This window comes from Photinus pyralis, unplaced genomic scaffold, assembly GCF_008802855.1.
Source record: "Photinus pyralis isolate 1611_PpyrPB1 unplaced genomic scaffold, Ppyr1.3 Ppyr1.4_LG3a, whole genome shotgun sequence".
NCBI classification, from domain to species: Eukaryota; Metazoa; Arthropoda; class Insecta; order Coleoptera; family Lampyridae; genus Photinus; species Photinus pyralis.
The window spans coordinates 15,183,741-15,203,232 of record NW_022170509.1 but is presented as its reverse complement, the minus strand read 5'-3'; the positions used below and the strand labels follow the sequence as shown (position 1 = coordinate 15,203,232).

General features: G+C 35.5%; 1 protein-coding gene across 1 annotated transcript in view; it reads left to right on the top strand.

The window, feature by feature from the left end:
• The first annotated feature begins 3,298 nt into the window (after positions 1-3,298).
• Positions 3,299-19,492, top strand: part of LOC116165628 (neuronal PAS domain-containing protein 4) — a 38,783-nt gene continuing 22,589 nt past the window's right edge. The window contains exons 1-2 of the mRNA XM_031480223.1: positions 3,299-3,325; positions 3,387-3,448. Of these exons, the coding sequence (XP_031336083.1) occupies positions 3,313-3,325; positions 3,387-3,448 (75 nt within the window). The 5' untranslated portion in view covers positions 3,299-3,312. The remainder of the gene's footprint in view (positions 3,326-3,386; positions 3,449-19,492) is intronic.

Genomic DNA, 19,492 nt, shown 5'->3' with positions numbered 1-19,492 from the left:
AAATTTCTCGGGAAAACACTTTTTCGAAGAAAAATTCAAAGGGCTGTAACTTTTAAACTAGTAGCCCAATCTTGGAACTGTTTGAAATGATGAATTCTACAGGCCACATTCTATAAGAAAATTTTTTTCCGGGTCGATCTGAGACAATTTCTTCTTCGGGCTTCAAAAAAAGGCAGTGTATAACCTTCCTTTTTTACCAAAAATCGACTGCACCAAAATTTCTCGGGAAAACACTTTTTCTTGTTAATTTTGGTGCGTAGAATCCAAAACAATTCGTACTTTTTCGATCAAACTTCTCAATCAAAAGTTATGGACCAGAAACCAATTTCGAAAGAAAATTCGAAGGCCTGTAACTTTTGATCTAGTAGCCCAATCTTGGAACTGTTTGAAATTATGGATTCTACAGGCCACATTCTATAAGAAAATTTTTTTCTGGGTCGATCTGAGACAATATTTTCTTCGGGCCTCAAAAAAAGGCAGTGTATAACCTTCCTTTTTTACCAAAAATCGACTACACTAAAATTTCTCGGGAAAGTTTTCCGACTGTGATAACAAGTCTAGATCTAGATTTGCAGACGACAAGAGCGCATTTTTCATACGTAGGTTAGAATTTTGCCCCTGCCTATTGTGGTAGCGCCTGTAAAAATTGAAAATGACAAGGCTTGGTAGCTCAGTCAATAGTAAGCGTTTTGGTCGTAGGCCAAAAAATCAAATTGAGCAAAAAAAGGGTATACTGTTAGGCACCACTGTAAGAAAAGTCATAAATAATAAAATATCATAAATGACAGAAGATGTTTTGGATACAAAAACATACCTTGACTCACAAAGTAAACTTTAATCATATAAACTAATGCACCAATAACTAACTAACCCTGTACCAAGTGTCAACGGCTTCTAGGAGGGCGGATAAGCGGGTATAGGTTCGGGGCACCCTGTTGTCCAGGAAGTGAAAAATTACTCCAAAAGTGGAAGAATTCTTCGGGATCGATGGCGTCAGGATGGAGAAAGGAAGAGGAAACCATTAAAGACCTCACGGTACCCCTTGAGATGTGCCAGAGAAAGAAGAAAAGAAATATTCCTCGAACATTAAATTTTCCGGAGTTAAAGTACTCCCCAACCCGGATGTTCGTCCTCCGATGCGGACAGTATACGAAGAGTAAGTACCTTCAAGAAAAACAATGAGGAGAAGGAAAATGGTAAATTGAAGATTGGAACTTGGAACGTCAGAAGTCTATTACTAAAGGAGGAAAAGCTTGAAAATCTACGGCGAGGAAACTGCAGTAAGTGAAACAAGATGGAAGGGATAGGGACAGCAAAATTGTGATGATGCAGTGGTAGAAAAGGAAGGAAAAGCGGAGTCGGATTTATTGACAGCACGGAACTTTCCAGATGTGTAACCAGAGCAATTTATGGCTGTGATAGAGTGATGGCTCTAACGCTTAACACTGTGCCAAAGAAAATGTTAGTGATTCAAGTGTACATACCAAACACTGACCATGAGGAAGTAGAAAAAGTATACGCAAAGATAGAAATTGTAATCGCGGAAGAAGAAGGTGGTTGTTGTAAAATCGTAATGAGCGATTGGAATGCAGTGGTAGGAAATGGAAGAGATGGGAAGCATTTGTCAGGAAACGTAGAACACTGTGCAGCAAGTTGACGATGAATCTATGGAAAAAATAGCGAAGTGCTTTGTATAAGGAGTGTTATGGTGTACGGATGTGAAACGTGGAAAACTTTCAAAAAATAGTAAGAAAATAATTTCACCAAAAATGGAGTATGACAAGAAGACCACAAAACCTACTTCCGTGCACCAAGTCAATGTGTTCTACCGTTTCCCCGACGAAATTGGTCAATAATTGCAAATGTTTCTCTACTAGCTTAACCAAAATAAGAATATGACAAGCAGAGCACTCCTGTGCATCAAAACAATGTGTTTTGCAGTTTTTCAGGTGAAATTGGTGAATATTTTGCTTGGCCACGATATCTAGTTCCTGCTCATCAAATAAATGTGTTCTGCCCGAAGAAAATGGTGAAAATTAAAAATGTTGCCTAAATTTGGTCATTCCGAAGTGATTAAGAAAAAAACCTTCCTTGTTGCCCTAATGGGGAACATATTTCCTATTTCTACGACTTTTGTCTCATCCCTCACACGGTTGAATAGAAAAACGCTCGTAATCGTGCATAATATTTTTGAAAAATGCGCTAAAAACATAAATTATAGTGGGCCATATTATTGTGAGTTAAATTATCTTTAATTTTTGTATTTACACTTTTAAGTAGCACTAATAGGAGCTACGGTGATTTGAAGGAAGGTCGAAAAATCACTTGTTTCGCAATTTCAAGCAAACCATGAAAATTTCTTGACATACTATTTATAAAAAAAAAAACTGTATTTAAGTATTTTTTGGCAAATCTTTGTAAGACCGGTACCCATAGTACCTATAATTGAAGTAATTGAAAATCAGCGCTAGAGTCACTTCCCTTACCAAATCCTTCTGGACTATTATATTAACACCAAAGAGTAACGAAGTATTCTTTGTTATTACTAAACATAAAACCCACCGAAAAATGAGAAATTTGGTTTATCTACTATAATTCGAATGTCCTATTAGGATCAAAGAAATATCTCTAAACTAGTTAACTAGATGCTATGGTTAATATTCTGTCAATTTGATTTATTGCTACATTAAAAAAATCGATTAGGAAAATTAATTCGCTTTGTAAAATACTCCGAGTTATTGTAAGTGTGATCTTTTAGTAGGTATCATCGCAGAGTGATCTTGCATTATTAATAAGTTTTCTTAATGTGGCAAAACCATTAAGTTAATTAACATCGGCAAAGAAAATTTGACAAGAAAGTATTTCACAAGGCGTACGTACTCAAACCAAAATTAAGCAATTCAAATTAAAGTATGAAGCTAACTGTCAGACGTTGACTTGAAAATATTGATGGATATATTATGAAAGTATAGCGATACAGTTATGTATTTTTTTCTTTATTATTATTGTGTAGCGATAAGGATTTTGTTGGTAATTTATTCACAAATCTGTGACATTTTCATTACCAGTGTAATTGCTTTTCGTTTAAACGTACAGTACTTGAAGCAAATGAATCTGTCGGCATGAATTGGATAATCTAATACAATTAAACTCCAAGATGCATATTCTTGAACCATTAATTAATTACAAGCTCGAGTATGGGTGATGCTTGTTAATTGTGTTTGTAACCTATGGCATTTTAAACAACGTATAAACCTTTTTTCATTTAAATACGGGTATGACTAATAAATAACTGTTATTAGTTTGTATATAATGAGAAATCAGTGTAAGTTATGCACAACAAATTTCGCAATAACAAAATTTTACAACAAAATAATATGTTTCAGCTTTCAAATGCCATGATTCCGGACTGCACCAAGCTCCAACGCCCAACATCGGATTCTCTAAGGTGAGTTTGTTAATATATATTAAGTAATAAAACAATGTAGGTATTGGTCTGTACATCGTATTTTATATTGGGCACGATTACGACCGCAAGCTACCATTTTCATGCAACTCTAGGATTAATCATTAACCCCTTTCCGTATTCTGCGATTTATAATTAGCAACGCAAATTCGCGCCCATATCTTTTATATTTTTATATAACCTAAGACAATAAGCAATTAAAACTTTGTACCTACGATTTATTGTTGTGGATTTCAATATTTCAATTGAAAACCGATTACATCACAAGAAATAACCTTCATAAAAGGGAATATTAAACAACCGCACATCAATAAAACATTAAGTTAGACAATATTTCTCTTTTGCGTATTAAGTCATTAAAAAAATATCTAGGGAAGGGACGTTATAAAAAAGGAAAACCAAGTCTTTGTGTAATCTGTTACTTTATGTTGTGTAAAAATGAGTTATGTTTACACACACGATTTACGATTCATAAATACTTTTCATCTTTTAACACAAATTATGCAAAAATTGGGGCGTGCCTAACTTCTTTAATTATTGGTGCGAGAAAGTTACTAATTGACGGAAATAAGGCGAACAATCTTATTAAAATTCTGAAGTTGGATGCATACGTATTAAAAAATATTTGAAATATCGCGATTACTTTTCCCACAATTAAGTTTAAGTATGCGAGGCACTTAAAAACTTCAGAAGCGATTCTAACTCAAAGGTATATGATTTTTCATGGTTTGTGGTAACTCTTCGTGCCCTTAAAATCTTATTTAAAACATCATATATTCCCGTTTCATTCAAATTATATATTCAACGGTTAGGTTATAGTGAGTAATTACCATTTGCTGGTACGTCCAGAGTCATCGTGGGAATCTATGTAGACCTGGGTTCGATTCTTAAATAAAACAATTACCTACTTGCGTGTTTGCATCGCATTATTGAACCATTCTCGCAGGGTGTTAGTTTTATTTTTCTATAATAATAATAATTCTTCATGCACGCCGGCCGGTATGAAAATATTTAGTACAACTCAAAAGTAGAAAATAAGGTATAAGTAGATAAAAATTACTTTTGGTCTACCAGTGCCCGATTCTCTGTAATTTGCCCGTGGTCTCTACCTTTTTGGTCACCTAAGTAATCCGTAGGTTGACTTTATCGAGTATATGAACTTGTTTCGGCCGCTCCGATTGTTATTTTTAAAAATAGTATAAAAATTATAGGTTTTGTTCAAAGGGGAATAACCTAAAATCACTATTTGGAAATTCTTTGCAATGGGTTAAAGGTGATGAGACCTTACATCATTAATGCATTAACTCAGGTAGATGTCAGTTTTAATAATCCAATAAACAGTTAGATTTGTTGGTCTTAATTATTGGTGGTATTGCAATGCAGGTTTTTCGAACCTCAAAGCATATACATTTGGACAATAAGGACACTAATTCGCCCGGAAAAGCTCTGTGTGCTTATATCGAAGTTTTGTTATATTTTTCTGAAGCTGTACCAGTTTATTGTCTGTCGAAACCTCGCAAAGAGCTTTGCTTCAAAAGGAAACATTATGTATAATTTAGTAGTTAATTACTAATGAAAATTCAGATATAAGAAAATTAAATAAGACCAATCGCTTGTATTCTTTAATTGGGAGAATGCATTCCTTCATTTTCGTCCGTCCTCGAAAAACATGCGTCTTTTTAAGAATAATTGTAGCTGACAAAATATACTCATTCGTCCTCTGCTCCTGTTAGAATTCATAATAGATTAGCAGATCATTACCGCTTCATTCAAATACCTATTTAGATGTGTATCGCATGCGATCCAAGAATATCTTGAAAGGTTGGATATAGTATTTCCTACACTCTTGAACGACAGGATGCCAGACTTCGAACCAGGATTAGAACAGACCTAAAAGGATATGCAAAGGAAACTACGAAAGATCATACTTACCTATACGGGAATTCCAAAACATCTGCAGTCATCCCCTTCACAGATGGATCAAAAACTGAGAACGGTGCTGGGAATGCTATAGTATGGTTGATGGCGTATCACATGAATGGTCTTTAAGTTCAAACTCTTCCATTATTTTTGCTTAGCAATATTTTAGTTAGCTCTAAATTACGTCCTGGAACAAAGCACTGAAGTAATATTTATATGGGTACCGAGCAATGTTGAGATCCCCTGGAAATTAACAAGCAGACCTTGTCGCCCATCAAGCATAATCTAATCCTCAAGTAGACGTCACCTTTATGATAGGGGTCGATGTTAGAAACTCTCAGATACAAAAAAGACTTTTAGAATGCGGAAACATCAATGGGAAAGGAGTAATACTCACCTAGTAGGAATAAGTCCAAAGGTCAGGAACCTGTTCAGTCAGCGAGATAAATCTAGAGAAGGGGATGTTAAGAGTCATCGTGTACGAGTTGGGCACACTCCACTTACACATCAATTTATATATATCCACGACACGGTGATAGGTTCTAGGTACGCTCACTATAAGACATACAGTAAGTGATTATCCGAAATACGAAACAGAACGACAGCCACATAACATTAAAAAAACTGCGAAGAAAAACTATGTAACTGAACAAACGCAATAAATACTTACATTGAATATGATGTTTCCAGAAATCTGGCTTTTCTGTTATGCAATAACTAGTGGGTAAAAGTAGCGTAGTTTATTTATTTATAGTCCCTCTTGTTCTGGACCCTCAACGGCCTTTCGCCCAATTACAGTGCAGTACAATGGTGCCCCTGTGGAAGGTCTTAAATTGTTCAATACTATTTCGGTATTTTCAGAGTACCCGGCAGAATGCTCGAAACTGATCTAAGGAAATTCCCATCTCTGCCACAGATGTAAAATTCTTACCTCAGCCCGGGTTCGAACACCAGACCTCCCGCTATGTATCCCAAGGCTCTACCAATGAGCTACATAGTCGGTCGGTGTTGAATCCTTAACAAAAATGAATGAAAATGAATCAACTCAATTTATACTGTAAAAGTAACTAATTTTGTACCAGTACTTTTTAACCGCTAGGATCAAATACATTTTGAGATTGCAACTTAACGTTACGATGTACGGTTTTGCTCAAAAGTAGCGTCCCTCATTTTGTACTCATTTAACATTTTGTACTAATTTGTAACGTAAATAGCAAGTTTTGTACCACTACCTTATAATTACTAGGACCAAATGTACATTGGGGTTACAATTTAATGCCACAACCCCAAGTATACATTACATATTCTTAAAATTGTTTGTGCTATAAATTTGTACTCATTCAGTACTAATTTTTACCGCAAGCAAGAAATGTTGTACCATCTTACCTTTTAATCGCCACTATCAAATCAATTTTGGATGTGCAACCCCGAGTAGGTATACAAATTCATACAAATTTTTGTGCCATAATTTTGTACTAATTTGTGCCGTAAGCAACTAATTTTGTACCACTACTTTTTAATGCCTAGGACCAAATCTATATATGTTGTGGTTGCGATCCATCACCACAATCCCTATAATACAGATGCTTGCCGACTTTTATACCAAAATGTACTCAGTGTACTTACATAATGATATATTTTATAAGCGGTTTTAGATATTGAAATCACTTGAGGTTACGTTGAAATTAGATTTATATTCCTTTATAAGTTTACTAATAATCTCATAGTCCATTTCTACTAGTTTTCTGTTGAAATATAAAATTAGAAAAAATGTAAAGTGAAATTTTACCACTGTATAGGGCAACTTGCATAAGAACAATGTTAAAAGTGTCTTTACTTCCAATTTTATAAAATAATGAGTACAAAAGTAAGATCAACGCTTCAAATTGATCGGCAGATTTGCAAGTACGGCAAGATAGATGACTTTTTCAAAAATAATCATAAATAAGATATATTTTAATTATTTTTGACCTTGCATAACAAATTTAACGTTCGTTTTTACAGTTCCTCACAAATCAGGTCTTCCGAAATTATTGTTTAGATTATCGTTGTAAATAGATGCAAGTTCTGATCTACCACCAATTCCTGAAGAAATAAGTTAAAATACTATTCATCATGCAAAACTGAACTTGTAAGCACTTTGCTAATAAATTAAATGATGGTGTCAGATGATTGTTGGATGCAGGACGGCGATGTAAAGAGGAATATGAACTCTTTCTTTTTAATTAAACACCACTTAACGTTTAGATCATCAGTTTGAGGTATCATTAATACACTATTTCACCCTGAAAGATAACTTTCTTGTTTGTGAAGCGATTTTTACGAAATCTTCGCACATTGTAAATATATATAAATATATGTGTAATGGTATTGGTATATGTGAGTAATTTGAGAACGGAGTATCGGAATAGGATACTCACGAAGAGAAAGTCTGATGGGATGTGTCTGTTGGTTGGGTCAAAACTAGCTACGAATACATATTTCAAAGGTAGGAGTCAATATTAGTAAAATAGTTGCTCAAAAACGATCTTCTTACCAATTGTGTTAGAAATTCACTCAATGCAAACTTGAATTACTATGCATTGCGCTAAGTTTGTGACCAACTTCTCGATGCTGTTTAATATTTTCATATTTATCAGTATACATATGATGAGCATTTAAAAAATAATGTTTATGTAGTACGCTTTTATGTTCAGAAAATAATTAAGAAATACCTTTTGTGGAGAAATTAAATATCTTTTATCCGTGCCGTTTTTCCATAAAATGGATACTTGCAAATAAAAGCACCGTAAAATACAATATACACCTGTATTCAAGATAAGAATGTCTACGATCTGGATCTCCGCAACCATAGAAGATACGACGATGGTCAAATTAGGGCAAAGATGCTTAATTCAAGAGTTATTATGATGTTTTAAAGAAAAATTCCGATTACTCGGTTGTTTTGTATTCACGCCATTATACAAACAAATAGTACCCTGAAGCAGAAGCTAGTGCCCAAAACATGCGCGGAAAATCTACAGCAACATTCTAACAAGGTACTTCAGTGATATCGTGACAACAGGATGGATTTCATAAAAAAAGTAACCCATCCGCCCCAATTAGTCCAGGACTTGACAGCACGTCTGTGGGAAAGTTTGAGTATCGCGAATTTTTTGGCAAAAATGTTTAGTAGGTGTCCTAGTAAGTATTTTGGGTTTGGGTGGACATTTACCACCTGGCACGTCAGATCGCGGTCGCTGATTTGTAATCTACGCAACAAAACATACCAACAAAAAGTACAGGAAACAAAACCAACGTTTATCCCACCCAATGATAGCATAGCTCAAGCTCGTGCATGTGATATGTCAAACTCTTCCAGTATGACATATCTGAAAACCCTTCACTGTTAAAACATTGGAAACATCTTATGGCAACACCAGTGATGACAGATTGTCCAGGTGTGATGAGAAGACCAGTTTTATAGTGATATTATGACAAATGAGAAGAAAACCTTTGGCGGAGCTGTTTCTGCTTTTTCGTCATGTATTGGGGACGTCACAAAGAACTGCGAAACGTCCAAAATACCTTTCTAATACATATACTGAATACTCCTGAAGAAAAGTTCTCCATACTAAACTTTCCCACAGGACTGTAGTCAGGTGCAGGACTAAATCGAGTATTATTAGGCAATCGTCAAACAAAATCTTAAGAATAATACCAAGGTGACTCGAGATCCAACAGAAATAAACCCCTAAGGAGAGAGAAGCGTGACCCCTCGGGGTCATTGAATTTGATCCATTTTCAATAGGCTTATTAGTTATTACATGTGGCATATAGGTCAACTGTGCAAAGTTTGAACTAAATAGGTGAGTGTGTTCAAAAATCTCCCATCCAAAATCATCAAAGAGCTATCCAATACGATTGACACTGTACGGGTGGCTGTTGTCAAAAAACAAAACTTCCACCTCTTGCCAGTGATGAAGACCCGGCTCGCAACGCAGCGGTTCGATAGAGACGCCGAACTTCACGTCGGCGTTACCTAGTGCAGGTTAGAATCTCAGGCGGCGGATTTATACAAAGTTGGAATCAAAACACTTGTGCCACGCTATGATAAGTGCCTCAATTTGAATGGCGCCTGTGTTGATAAATAGCCCAAGCGTGTAGTTCCCAAATGAATATAATAAAAGATGTTCCCTACAATTTTACAATTTTTTATTTCAAAACTTCTGTTACTGTCTGGACAACTCTCGTATTTTCACATACTAGAAAACCGCTTTAAAAAAAGGAAAGACCAAATCTGTATAAATCATAAATAGTAGATAGATAGATAGATAGATAGATAGATAGATAGATAGATAGATAGATAGATAGATAGATAGATAGATAGAACTTTATTGCTCTTGAAGTACAAAGTATACTTATAGCAACTGAATTAAGTTTTTGCTTATTATTCCTAACAAAAAAAAAATAATAATAATTAGCTTCATTATAAATGCCACAAAATAAATGTAACCTAGCAATTAGTTATTAATAATTAATATGATTATAAAATTTGAAAAAAGAAAATTTGATTATTCATTTAAAATAAAGCTTCTCAAGCGAAGAATATTTAAAAAGTAATGGACTACAGCTTTCACATTATCTTTTGATATATCATCAAGAAAATATAAAAGGTTTTCACAGTTACTAACAATTTCCGTATCCAAGGTTAGACCCTGTCGAAGTGGCACGCACTCAAAGAATACATGCTGGAAAGATTATATTGAATTACTGTTACAGATACTGCATATGTCTGTAAGATCTATTCTGTAAGTAACACCATCAAAAGTTGCTTTAAACCTTCGTATATTTGAGGTCCTAATTTGGCACATAAATTTAATATATTTGAAAGCTAAATTGTTAAAAAGTAAATAGTTTTTTGATATGCCAGGATTTACAAATTTGTTGTAAAAAAGGGGAAAAGCTGACGTGGCAACAAATAAAAGATCTTGTTGGATGCATGTTGTTAATGAGTTATCTAACAATTTACTTTTATTTTTCTTAAGGTGGAATGGTGAAGCTAATGAAGGAATGAACTGTTCGGAACAGTTGAACTTAGCAAAAAGATCTTTCATTTGTCGTACCCAGTTGTATCGAGGATCGGCGCTATCTAAAAGAGCGAGCTGTCGCCTAAAACAGATGTGAGGAAATCTGACCCTACTCATTGTTAAAAGTTTAATTAACCAGGTTATAGATAGTTTGAAAATAGTAAATGAAAGGTTTGTTATTCCGAATTCCAGGCGTACGATACTGTCCGGAGTGTTAGCTGGTAAAAGAAACAACTTTTTAAAGAACTCTATTTGAACGCGTTCAAGGATGTCTAAGTAGCGAATACCCCAAATTGGGGAGTTATTTAGTAGTACCCCAAGTATTAATGAATTATATAGGGACATTTTTGCCGACCACCTGGTCCTGTTTGATTTAGCAATAATTCCCCTGACCATCCCTGAAGCTTGCTTTGCTTTTAAGACCGTGTCTTCTGCCATTGTTCTGAAAAAAGTTGAAGACGTAAACGAGACTCCTAAGTAGACATATTTTCTACAAGTTTCAATTTTTTCGTTATGAAAAAAGAAGTTTTGATTAATTGGTTCACTGCCACCCCGAGAGAAAATTAAGACTTTTGTCTTTTTGCGATTAACGGTAAGTTGGTTTAAGGTCGTGTATTCCTCAAGTGCAGTTAGTTTTCTTTTTAGACCCGACTCCGTGTCGGAAAGAACGACGGCATCGTCACAATAAAGTAAGGCTAGAATATCAGAAATACCATCAATATTTACCCCTGACAAGTTTTTGTTTCTAAAAAATATTTCGAAGTCTGATAAAAAAGCGGAAAATAACAAAGGGCTTAAAGGTTCGCCCTGAAGAACGCCTACTGAGACTGGAAATTCCTTAGTTAGCTCGTTGTTACTATTAATTTTGAAGTTAGCATTCTCGTAGAGCACTTTAATCACCGAAATCACTGTGGATGAAAATCCAAAGGTGTGCAGCTTTCTCCACAAGAGGTCATGAGAAACAGAATCAAATGCTCGTTTAAAGTCAATAAAAAGGGCATATATTTTGCGTCGTTTTAAACGGAGATGTAGCTGTGTTGTTGTTATCAAAGTAAAAATGTTATCTGCACAACCTCTGGACCCTCTAAAGCCGCTCTGGCATTCCGGAACTAATTGATTTTGTTCAGCCCATTCTTCCAACCTAATTAATAATATTGTAGAAAATAGTTTTACAATGCAATTTACTAACGCGATTCCTCGATAATCATCCACAGGACCGTTCTTGTGTAGCATCGTAAGAACAATGTTACCCCAACATTTTGGGATATCGCGATATTCTAAAATTTTATTGAAAAACGAACACAGATATAAAATCCAATTTGATGGGAGTGCTTTGTAGAACTCGTACGGTACTCCGTCTTCACCTGGGCTTTTGTTGTTTTTACAGCGAGCTAATGCAAGGTGGATGTCATTCAATGAAATATCCCTATCTAAAACAGGATGTTTTGCATCAAAAAAGTTGTATTTTAGTTCAATGCGAGGATTAATTGTAGAACTATAAAAATTTTTCCATGTTTCGGCAGGCAGCCCTAAATTGTAGTTTGCACCTCTACGCAGTACTGTCTAACAGTGCGCCAAAAGTACATTTTAGGGCGCTGTGAATCATCTGGGTGCATGCGGGTCACCTCAAAAACCAAAACCCAAATTTTCCTCTTCGATCTTTAATCACAAATTCAAAATAGAGTGAATAGCCTGTAACTCATTTGCTGAAGGACACCTGCATATTGTTTAAAATAGTGAAAACAAAAGAATGTACCAATTCCCGAACTGCATTTGGTAATTGGTTTTTCGATGGCGAAATGAGAGGTGACTGTCGCTTAGCAAGTCCAGAAATGGATTCAATTCTGTGCCCAATATAATCTCCATTATTCAAGTCTCTGAATGGTTACTCAAAAAAAGAAGTATTTATATTCGTATTAAGAAAAAGATGCAATTATAAGAGGATTATATAATGAATTTTCCGAAAAACGCGAGCGTGTAGTAAGATTGTAGTTTTTAACGAAGCTGGAGCGCGCTACAGGCTATGATTTTCAACGATGGAAATTAATGCGATACAGTTTTAAAGCTGGGAGTGCTAATAATGGTACCATCATGGGGAGTCTAAAAGATAATGCTTCATCTAATGCCTCTTAATGAGCGAGTATTGTGCCGTTTGTTTCATTAATAATTTATGTCGGCGTATCAAGCATTTTTCGATTGCGCCATTTACATGTTAATGCTACATTTGAAAAGGGAAACTTGAGTGTTTTGTAAGAATCTCGAGTATATTAGTAAATAAAAGGCTAGGTAATGTTAATGTATATCTTTGCGAATGTAGGCATTCGAAGTGCTTACGGCAACGAAATGTTGAGTTATTAGAAAACTATCTAATAACTTTTTAAACAAGATCATATTGCTTCGTAGGTGGTAACATGCAAACAAAACAGCCGTGATTAAAAATGGCTCGATCGAAGGTGTTATTATAGCTTGTTAAATTATGAACGACCATTAGAGGTGTTTTAAAAGAAATTCCTTGTCAAACATTTAGACCTTCATCGTAAACGTAATAGGTTTGTGCTCTGCAGTCTGCTTGACAAGGCGGAAGAGAGTTACTTAATCATTATGCTGAATTTTGTAGGTGGTACAAATGAAGACATCGTAAGAAAAAATGTTTGAATTAGCATAGTTGAACAAATGCAGAGCAGACATATTCTACAGTTCATCACCATCCAACTCAAAGCAGGGCTAGCGAGGGCACTTGGGTGGATCTATATCGTCGGAATAGCGAGGCGAGGGGCGTACTCGCGGGGTCAGCGCGTGACCTTAAGCCGAGGGGTATACGGCTACTTTCCCACGGACCCGCCCGCAATATCTACCGCTCTTCATCTGAACACTCTAGCCTGTCATTAAATATGGCAATATGTGGTGAGGCAATCCAGATACATGCACCACTGTATCGTTTTAAACCTTGGATTAAGCAATATGACACGGACGTTATTCTTGCAAAAGGAACTCGGTTCAAAGAGATCTCTATGGAAGTACCATTCTAAAACTAGACTCGCCCCGTTCAACAGAACAATTTTAATGCCGTTTATATATGTACACCTACACCCTCGTCTTTATTGCAGCAATCCAAAAAAAAGACAAAAGGGTCGCGAGATGGGAGAGGAAAAAAATCGCCGTACCTACTGCTTGCTTATGTATTTAATCCGGAAACATCGCTAGGCATTGCAAAAAGAATAATACGCCAATGGAACATGTACAAAGCCGTGGGCTAACCCGACCCATGACCTAAGAATACTAAGCTAAGGTACGCTTACTGCTCCGCTACTAAACTGTCCCAATTCGTTCTAACTCATCAGTATGCATTCGACCATTGCTAAACTTAGTTGGACAAATTTAACTTCGTAAATTAGATATCTTGCGATTAGATAATGGACCAAAGCTGAAAGCACACCAATTTACGTTTTCGTCCAGAATCGCACATATAACTGTTTTAACTTCTTTGAGATTTATACATGCATGCGTATCTTGACCCACTTTTCCGTGTTAAATAGTCTTCCTCTTCGTCCAACTCCATCGGTTCCATTTATACAATGCACATGCCGTTTCATTCGTATGCAGAAGACTTTCCGTTCACTTTTATTTTTAAGTCATTAAGTAAAACTCCACTACCGATAACAACAAACATTCATTTATGGGTGTCAAGATTTGATTGGAATGGATTACGCCTTCAAGAATTTGCCCAGCAAGATCTTGACCTCTCTCGTTCCGTTTCTGACGTGCGAAATTAACAATTTGAACAATTTCAACATTTTGAAGGTTGAACTATTACTTAATAATAATCCCGCCATCTAATAATTTTAAGTAACGGTTTTATTTCTCGATTTGTATATTGCATTTAACGTGTTTGAAAAACGCGAATCATGATTCGTTTTTTTTTCTTCATTGTTAGAATCTCAACCTTTTTCTTATTTCTTTTTTATCTAATTCAGATCACTTCCAAAGCAATTAAAATTAATCGCTAATTAGATTTGGGCACGCCCTCAGCTAAGTTTGCACTGCTGCAATAGTTTAAGACCTTTCATAGGCTGAAACTTTAAGGAATCAGTATTGTATGTAACCATTTAGTTTTAATTATTCTTTCAATTAATCATTTCGATTCGGCACTAAAAGCGTAACGACGTGTTCCATGTCGAATATTGTTAGTTTGCATACATTTAATATTCACTCCAGTTTTCATAATCCGGCTAGCGGTACATAAAGGAAATTCAGCTTACACCGTGCAGTTTGCTTTTCCTTTCATTTACCTTTGTAAAAGTTTACTTTTCTAAACCGAACCTTACGAGTTTTTTTTTATATTTAAAGGCATGTGAATAATAAGTGGCGAGGGGTACCGGTATCCGAATATTGGACACCAGAAACTCTTTATGGAAAAGGTAAAGTCGTTTGAGATCTTCGGATAGATCCCTAAAACCACCGGAGATCATTTTTGTCCAAACTCGCAGAAAAATGCCTTTTTATCTATAGAGTTCCATATCAAAGAAGTTTTAAGCCGAGAAAATGTATTAGTAGCATAGAATTTCTTTTACTAGCAGTACCCATTCGCATGAAACTAGGTTGGTACATGCTTTTTTTTTAATTTTATGAACTGATTTTTTTTTTTTTGAGTTGGATCCATCGTTCCTCGAAATGGGGGTTGAAATATATTATGTTATCAAAAATCTCTAAACCTTCCCCATATAGTTTTATTCATAATAAAACAGAATAAAACTATATGGGGAAGGTTTAGAGATTTTTGATAACATAATTTATGAACTGATTTCAATTAATTGTATGCTGTAGCAGTTTAGTTACAGTTACAGGCGTCAAAGACCTCCCTTGCATAAAATAACATTGGATCTCTACGGGCTTACGGCACTGGCAAAACTTTTGTTGTGAAAATTTTATTTTATCCACGGCTAGCTCAGTAGTGAATATGTTACCCTTTACCTTGCGGATTTATTGACTCGGATAAATAAATAATTAAAAAAAACAAAGGCGATCAAATTCCTTTTTCTTTACACGTTCCTGGTTGTAAAATATTGGTTTGCCTTATAGAAAAAGTTACTAGTTAGTATTCTTATCCTAACGCTATAACCTTAAGTGATAATGCCATTCAAAAAGAAACTTCCACCTACACTGTTTAATAACTGATTGGGGAAATTTTAAAATCAAACTTGAAAACTCTGTCTGTGTCGCTAAGAGTTGAAGAACAGTTAGATACAGAAGTAGAATTGTTTGTCACGAACATTCAGCAAACTGCACGGGATATTACTCCAGATAAACCCACAATCAAGGGAAATAATTACCCCAAAGAGATTAGGGACCTTTGTGTCTAAAAAAGGAAATTAAGGAGAAGATGGCATAAAACAAGAGCACCGGCAGATGGGTAAAGCTGTCCTGAACAATGCTACCCAACAACAACGCATCAAAAATGAATTAATCGAAAGCTATCTGAGGGAACTAATCAACAACAGCAAAAATTTTTTGATGGTCCATATCGCCGACTAGCTACTCTATACCGACCGAAAATCCTCGCAAGTAAACGAAATCAAATTTCTCGTGCACAAAATGGCACGCGCCTGCTTTTATAACTTCGCTAATAATTCAATTTCAGCGCACTTAAAGTGGTACGTGATGCTTCGCTAAGAATGATTCTTCAAAGGTAGAGAATGTCACGCACGACTTCGAATATAATTTTTAAGGCACCTAACTCTAGCAAGAATCTTCCTCTCTCCCAATTCTTTTGCTCTTTGAATCTCGCACGGTAGAAATACCCAAACGGACTTTACTTTCTGAACGAAACTATCTCTACTAGCGTACCCTTTTAAAGAAATAATAAACCTGCATTTTTGTCACGTGTTCGGCGAAACTTTTAGGTTCCAAGAGATCGTGGCACCCAAGCTCGCTTTCCTCAATACGGTTCTTGTTATCGCAGACATACTTTCATTCGCGTTCGCTATGAAGCGGTACATGTATACCTAAATTTCCTACGCTGAACAAAATACAAATTTGCAAATTCTAAAACGACCATTCGTTACAAAGCATCTTTCGATTGTCCAACTCCTTTAGGTGTTGTTATTTAAACAACCCTTTATCTCCAAGCAGAAACGGAGAAACACTCAAAATTCATTATACTTCCAATGATTTGATAATGATGAAAAATACTACTTTAGTCTGTTATGCCCAAGTATAACAGACTAAAATAGACATTTTCACGTTCAAAGTATTTTGTTCATGTGGCAGTAAATTTACTTCCCTACAATCTTTCCCTGGACATTTTTTCCAAACACATCTAAATATTACTGCCATAGGAAAATTTAAAGGAAAGTCAGTTTTATCCCATTTTATTTTAAGTGAGGTATTCTAAACCATAGCGCTATGGTCTTACGTGATATTTAGTACCATAGTGATACATTTTTTCCCACTCCATTTTTGGCACTGCACTGTACTTTTTTACTGCTATTTACCTGGCGGTAAAAAGAATCATATATAAATAAGTACCTTGTCAAATTGCCGGTTTGCTTTAATTTGTTGGAAAATTATCCTTTATCAATAACTCGACCCTGAGCCATTTAAAATCCTTTGATATTCGTTGAAACTGTAATTTAGTTCCCTTTAAATTGTTGCACTTATTTTGCATTTGATAAGTAGGCACCCATACAGTTACCAATACCATAAAACTACTTGTAACTATTGTCGTTCATGAATCCAAACTGCCTTGTTACTGTGCATGGCGATGATAAGTCCACAGACGCTGTCATCCAAGACGTCTAAAGTAATAAATGAGATTTCGAGTTTCCATCTCTTGTATGCATGCCCATAGATCACTTTATGTACTTGTGCATAAACATAGTTTCCCAAATTTTATTGAATCACATGTAGCACAGAATCTGTGGCGAAAGACCCCTAAATTGACAACACTTAATAATAAAAAATTTGAAATTCGCTTAAGGTTTTTTGACAATGTATCAATCTCCTTTCGACTTTGATTCTACTCGATCCATGTATGTACGTACCGGTACCTACTGTAAAATGTAGTGAGTGTTTCACCCCTGCCCCCAATCACTTCTACATATAGTAGATAAAATTGACACATGCTCTTGCTGAAATCTAAAACTTGTTTTAATTACAGTGCTACAGTAATGTATTTACTTAGTTCCGTCTAAGTAGACAATTAGTCCAAACTTGATACAGACCATTATTTCAAATGAAATGTCAAAAGTGCTCGTCGATTGGAGTTACGCAAAACTATTTAGGAAGGTGCAAAGGTCATAAGACTTACATTACAAATATCTATTAAATAATGACCTTTATTTGTAAAATTGCTATATTCCTGTATACATTTCTGACCATGTTAAATGTTATATATGTATATTAAATGTTAGTAATGGCTCTGAAATAACTAGTTGAATACAAGTACAACTGAATTTAGTTTAGATATTGTCAAAGAGTTTTATGCTGGAGAAGATGAAGACTTTTCTTCCCCTATTACGTGTATTTCAGGTATGACGATGGAAAGGGAAATGGTCGTCGTTAAAGGCAGTAACAGATGCTAGGAATTGGTAATTCGGTACAGTTGTTTTCATGACTACCGTGATTTTTTAAACCAAGTGCACATTTTGACTGCCTAATTTCGCAAAATAATAATTCAACGTGCACGTTAATAATTTGCATATCATAAAACGCGGAAAAAATCTTCTTTCCAATGGTGGCATTATGAACTCTTTAAGTTAATTTAGGGAGCAACAATCTGCGAAAAACTGTTTTCCCATGTTAATTCCCTATGTTCGGTTTGAAAGTATTCACCCGGTATAACGGAAAGAGTTCCTTGTAACCAGCATTTTTTCGTTGAGTGATAAATCACAAATCCTAATAAGTGAGGGTTGAACAGTGGAATCATAAAGATGAGTAATTTTTGGGATTGAAAACGACAATCGAGTTAAATAAAAGGCAGAATAGGATGGAAAACAATTCGTGAAATAAATTTTTGCAGTTCGCGACTACGAAAAAGAATTCACATTTGTTAAAATTGAGATGCAATCCAAGTCCAGTAGATTTCTTAATAATGGATGCGAAATCTTCTAGGAAGACTTCGTAATCGCCAACCAAAGTACTATATATTAAGTTCCGAGCGTAACACTGTTATCAATTATCATATCTTGAATTACCATGCAAAATAGCTAGGCACCCAGAGGATCGCCTTGTTGAACACCTCTTTGAGAAGAAATAATCTCGGACCCTTAATAAAGATTGGAAAGATCACGGTAACATTGATTCAAATAGTGGTAATATTGTGGTAAAAAACTGTTCCTCTCGATCAACCAATTAAAAGCATTCATGAAGGCGATTTTCAGTAGTACCTATATTGGTAGTACAGTAGTAGTAGAATGGATTCCAGCTCCCACACTTTCGGTACCAAATCATAACTGAGGTCATAAGGACACTCCAATATCGGTGGATAATTTGAAACAAACGATTTTTGCTAACAACCTTCAAATAGTGGATCCAAAGGCTATTGGACGAGTACCTCCATCTTTCTTCTTAAGCCTAATTTACAGGTCTGGGGTGGATCGCACCCCACAGCCACTTTCAATGTCCATAAGTTTTTTTTCTGAGATTATGCATGGAAACACGGCGCGCAGGTGGCAACAGTTAGAGTGGGGTTCGTTCCACCCCACGCCCGTAAACTTGAAAGTTTTAGTGGCCAGTAAACTAGGGTTAATTTGGGTGCGTAGAATCCAAATCAATTTGTACTTTTTCGATCAGACTTCTCAATCAAAAGTTATAGACTAGAAACCAATTTCGAAAAACAATTCAAAGGGCTGTAACTTTTGAATTAGTAGCCCAATCTTGGAACTGTTTGAAATTATGGATTCTACAGGCCACATTCTATAAGAAAATTTTTTTTCCGGGTCGATCTGAGACATTTTTTTTTCGGGCCTCAAAAAAAGGCAGTGTATAACCTTCCTTTTTTACCAAAAATCGACTGCACCAAAATTTCTCGGGAAAACAC